General features: G+C 36.6%; 1 protein-coding gene and 1 non-coding gene across 4 annotated transcripts in view; one reads left to right on the plus strand and one right to left on the minus strand.

Moving 5' to 3' along the window:
• Mlh1 (mutL homolog 1) overlaps nucleotides 1–3,708 on the minus strand; it is an 81,307-nt gene that overhangs the window by 69,124 nt on the left and 8,475 nt on the right. For all 3 annotated transcript variants that reach the window (XM_023719779.1, XM_023719780.1, XM_004635249.2), the window contains exon 4: nucleotides 1,980–2,053. In XM_023719779.1, coding sequence (XP_023575547.1) covers nucleotides 1,980–2,053 — 74 coding nt within the window. The remainder of the gene's footprint in view (nucleotides 1–1,979; nucleotides 2,054–3,708) is intronic.
• LOC111817822 lies at nucleotides 3,250–3,356 on the plus strand. The gene has a single exon (XR_002821929.1). It is a non-coding gene; the product is annotated as a U6 spliceosomal RNA (small nuclear RNA).

Raw genomic sequence — 3,708 nt, forward strand, 5'->3', positions numbered from 1 at the left:
TTTAAAAAAAAAAAGAGGTTTGTACCTATGTTGTTTATTTAGTATTTCTTGCCTATATCTTGTAATATGAGAAACTACTTTGGCAGTAACAATACACAATGTACTAACAATTGTTACTCTCCTAAAATCTTGTTTTGAGATTTTGTACCATTGTTTCAATTTTTTTTCTTTAAAATAAAATAAAAAATAGCATGCTACTGGCAAAACCCAGACCTGACTATCAGTGAACAGATTAGAAGATACAGAAAGAATTTCAAACACACTGAGATACCCTGTCTTTGACAAAGGAGCCAAATATCTTCACTGGAAGATAACTTCTTTAATAAATAGTACTGAAAAAACTGGATGTCCACATCCAAAGATTAGAACTAGATCTGTATCTTTCACCACACAGTAAACTAACATCAAAAAGATCAGATCTAAATATTAAAACAGAAACACTAAATTTGCTGTAAGACAAAATAAGTTGAACTCCTAGACACCAGTGTAGGCAAAGACTATGAACAAAATTCCGATCACATACAAAATATCAGAAAGAATCAACGATTTGGATCTCATCTTATGAGAAAGCTTTCGCATAGCAAAAGAAAACACCAACAGAGTGAAGAGAGAATCTACAGAGCAGGAAAAAAAATTTGCTGTTCCTCAAACAAAAGACTAATATCTAAAATATATAAAGAACTAAAAACAACAACAACAACCAAAAACACCAACAACAGCCCTCCTTCCCCCCAAATTTAAATACCCAATCCAAAACTGGGCACCTGATATGAATACACACTTCTCAGATGATGAAGCAGAAACAGCAAATAAATATATGAAAATATGTTCAGCATCACTGGTCAAATGAGAGATACAAATTAATGCAAAATCGGGATTCCATCTTTCCAGAAAGAATGGCTATTATCAAGAAATTCACCGGACTGGTGAGATGACTCGGTGGTCTAAAGCACCTACTTAGAACAAGCTTAGCAAAGCACAGGGACCACAGTTCAATCCCCCAGCACCACATGCCAGCCAGCCCTGTCCCCTGGTGGGCTGAGCTGGCCACACACACACACAAAAAATAAATAAATAAATAAATAAATAAATAAAAAAGAAATTCACCAATAAGAAATACTGGTGAGGCTGGGAAGAAAAAGAAATCATTCTCCACCCACTGTTGGTGGCAGTGTAGACTTGTGTAACCACTGTAGAAATCTGTGTGAAGATTCTTCAATAAACTAAAACTAGCGGGTCCATTTGAATCAACTAGTCTTCTTCTTGGCATCTTCCCAAAGGAACTGCAAGTACTATATCACAGCAACGTATACACACCCATGTTGATAGTGACACAGTTTGTAATAACTAAATCTTGGAAATAACCCAAATGCCTATCAACCAATTTTCTTGGAGTACTACTCTGCCATAAAGAAGCATAAGCTTGAGATATTTCTAGCTAAATAGATGCATCTTGAGACTATACTCTTAAGTGAAATAAACTGGACATACATGTTTAAATACTGCACTGTTTATTTGGTATGACAAATCAAATTGTAAATAAAGACCAAAATATTGGGAAATTGGAAGAAAATGTTCAAATGAGGAGGGCAATAAGGAAGAGGGGTGGGGAGAAGGAAAGAAGAAGAAAAAAAGAAGGAAAAAAATGGAAACAAGGCTTTCTGAAATAAGCAGAGGAAGAAGGGTTGAAGGGGAATGGGAAAAAAAGAAGTAAGATGTATCATGTACAGGTACAAATTCCCTATGCTGAATGTTATCCTTATATATATCCAAATGTACCAATAAACAAAGAAACAGACTTGGGGCAACCTACTTAGTACCCTTCTTGGCTCTCTGGAGCTATTTCTCTTTCCCAGTAAAACTTTCCTAGTCATAAAAGAAAAAAAAAAAAGTAACACTACTTGTTAGGTAGGAATTCAGAGATCTAGGCAATAAGTACATTTCAGGATAATACACAGAAATAAAGGACAGTACTATACCTGTATGCACACTTTCCATCAGTTGTTTTGGTTGTAATAGTAACATGAGCCACGTGACTTATGCTTGCCAAAGCCTATGTAAGAAAATGAAATGGAATGAAACAAAAACAAATTGGTGAGGGAAGTGTCCAAATAGCCTCTTCCATTTTGTATTAAGATGAAGCAACAATGAACACTTTGCTGACATGTTTAAAAAAGGATATAAAATTGAATCTGTAGCATAATCACTGGAGCAAGAGACAATGTACATTAAAATGTCAAAAAAGAAATATACTAACACATTAATGTATTCACAGCAAATGCATTCAGGTGACTGAACTATAACATTCTTAGCTTTCCACTACTGCTGCAAATATGTGAGACAATAAACTTGTAAAGGGAAAGCTTTATTTGGCTCAGTTTCAGAGTTCAGTCCATGATCAGTTGGTCCTACTGCTTTGGGGTTCATTTTGAGGCAGCACATCATGGTAAGAAACATATGAAGGAACAAAACCACTTACCTCATAGGATGCCAAAACAGAGAAGAGAAAAAGCAGCATCATAGCCCCTTAAAGGGCACATTTCCCAGTGACCTCAAAACCATACATTTGTCCTCACTTCTAAAAATTTCCACCCCTCTCAGTAGCATCAAGTTGGGAGACTAAGGCGTTAATACAGAGGCCTGTTAGGGACATTCTGGATCCAAATGCTAATAGGCATTCTTAATATATCTTGTGACTTTTATTTTATTTTATTTTATTTATTTATTTATTTATTTTTTTGGTGGAACCAGGGATTGAACTCAGGCCCTTGTGCTGGCTTACTCTACTGAGCTATCTCCCCAGCCCCTGTGATGTATATATTAAAAATTTAAAAATCGGCTTTCAGAAATAGATAATAGAGTTACTTCAAATACATGATGGTAGAGACTGCTACTCAAACTGTTTTATATAAGTAATTATATGTGTAGCAATATAAAAATTATTCAATTAAAACAAAACAAATGTCAGGAGGCTATGACTCCACCCCCCCCTTTCCCCTCCTGGTTTCCTGGTCCCTTGGGATCTGGATCTCTTTTTACAAAAAGGACACCATCATCAGTACACAAACATGCAACCCATGAGCTGTGCTAGTCAGGTCTCTGTGACAGCACCTGTACAGCTGAGGCAGGTTCAGTGCATTCAAAGGAACTTGGTTCTATAGGCTGAGCAAGAAGACTGCCTGATGGAGCACAGGAGTTAGAGAACAGCCTGAGCAAAAGAGTGAGACCATGTTTTAAAAACAAAAACCAGTGCTAGCTTTGACAGCACATACACTAAAATTGAAACAACACAAAGAAGATTAGCATGGCCCCTGTGCAAGGATGACATGCAAATTTATAAAGCATTCCACATTTTTTAAAGGAAAAAAAAAATAATAATAATAAAAAAGAACAAAAGCGAATAAAGAAAAACAAGAAACATTTTCAGGCTCAAAAATTACTGATCTGGGGCTAGTGAGATGGCTCAGTGGTCTAAGCACCTACTTAGAACAAGCTTAGCAAAGCACAGGGACCACGGTTCAATCCCCAAGCACCACATGCCAGCCAGCCCTGCCCCCTGGTGGGCTGAGCTGGCCACACACACACACACACACACACTCACACACACAAATAAATAAATAAAATTAAAAAAAAAAATTACTGATCTTAGCGATAGTTCCCTGTAATTTTACATAATTTCTATCACCCAAAAATATACACGGGGGCCGG

Source organism: Octodon degus, unplaced genomic scaffold, assembly GCF_000260255.1.
Source record: "Octodon degus isolate 3935 unplaced genomic scaffold, OctDeg1.0 scaffold00071, whole genome shotgun sequence".
NCBI lineage: Eukaryota > Metazoa > Chordata > Mammalia > Rodentia > Octodontidae > Octodon > Octodon degus.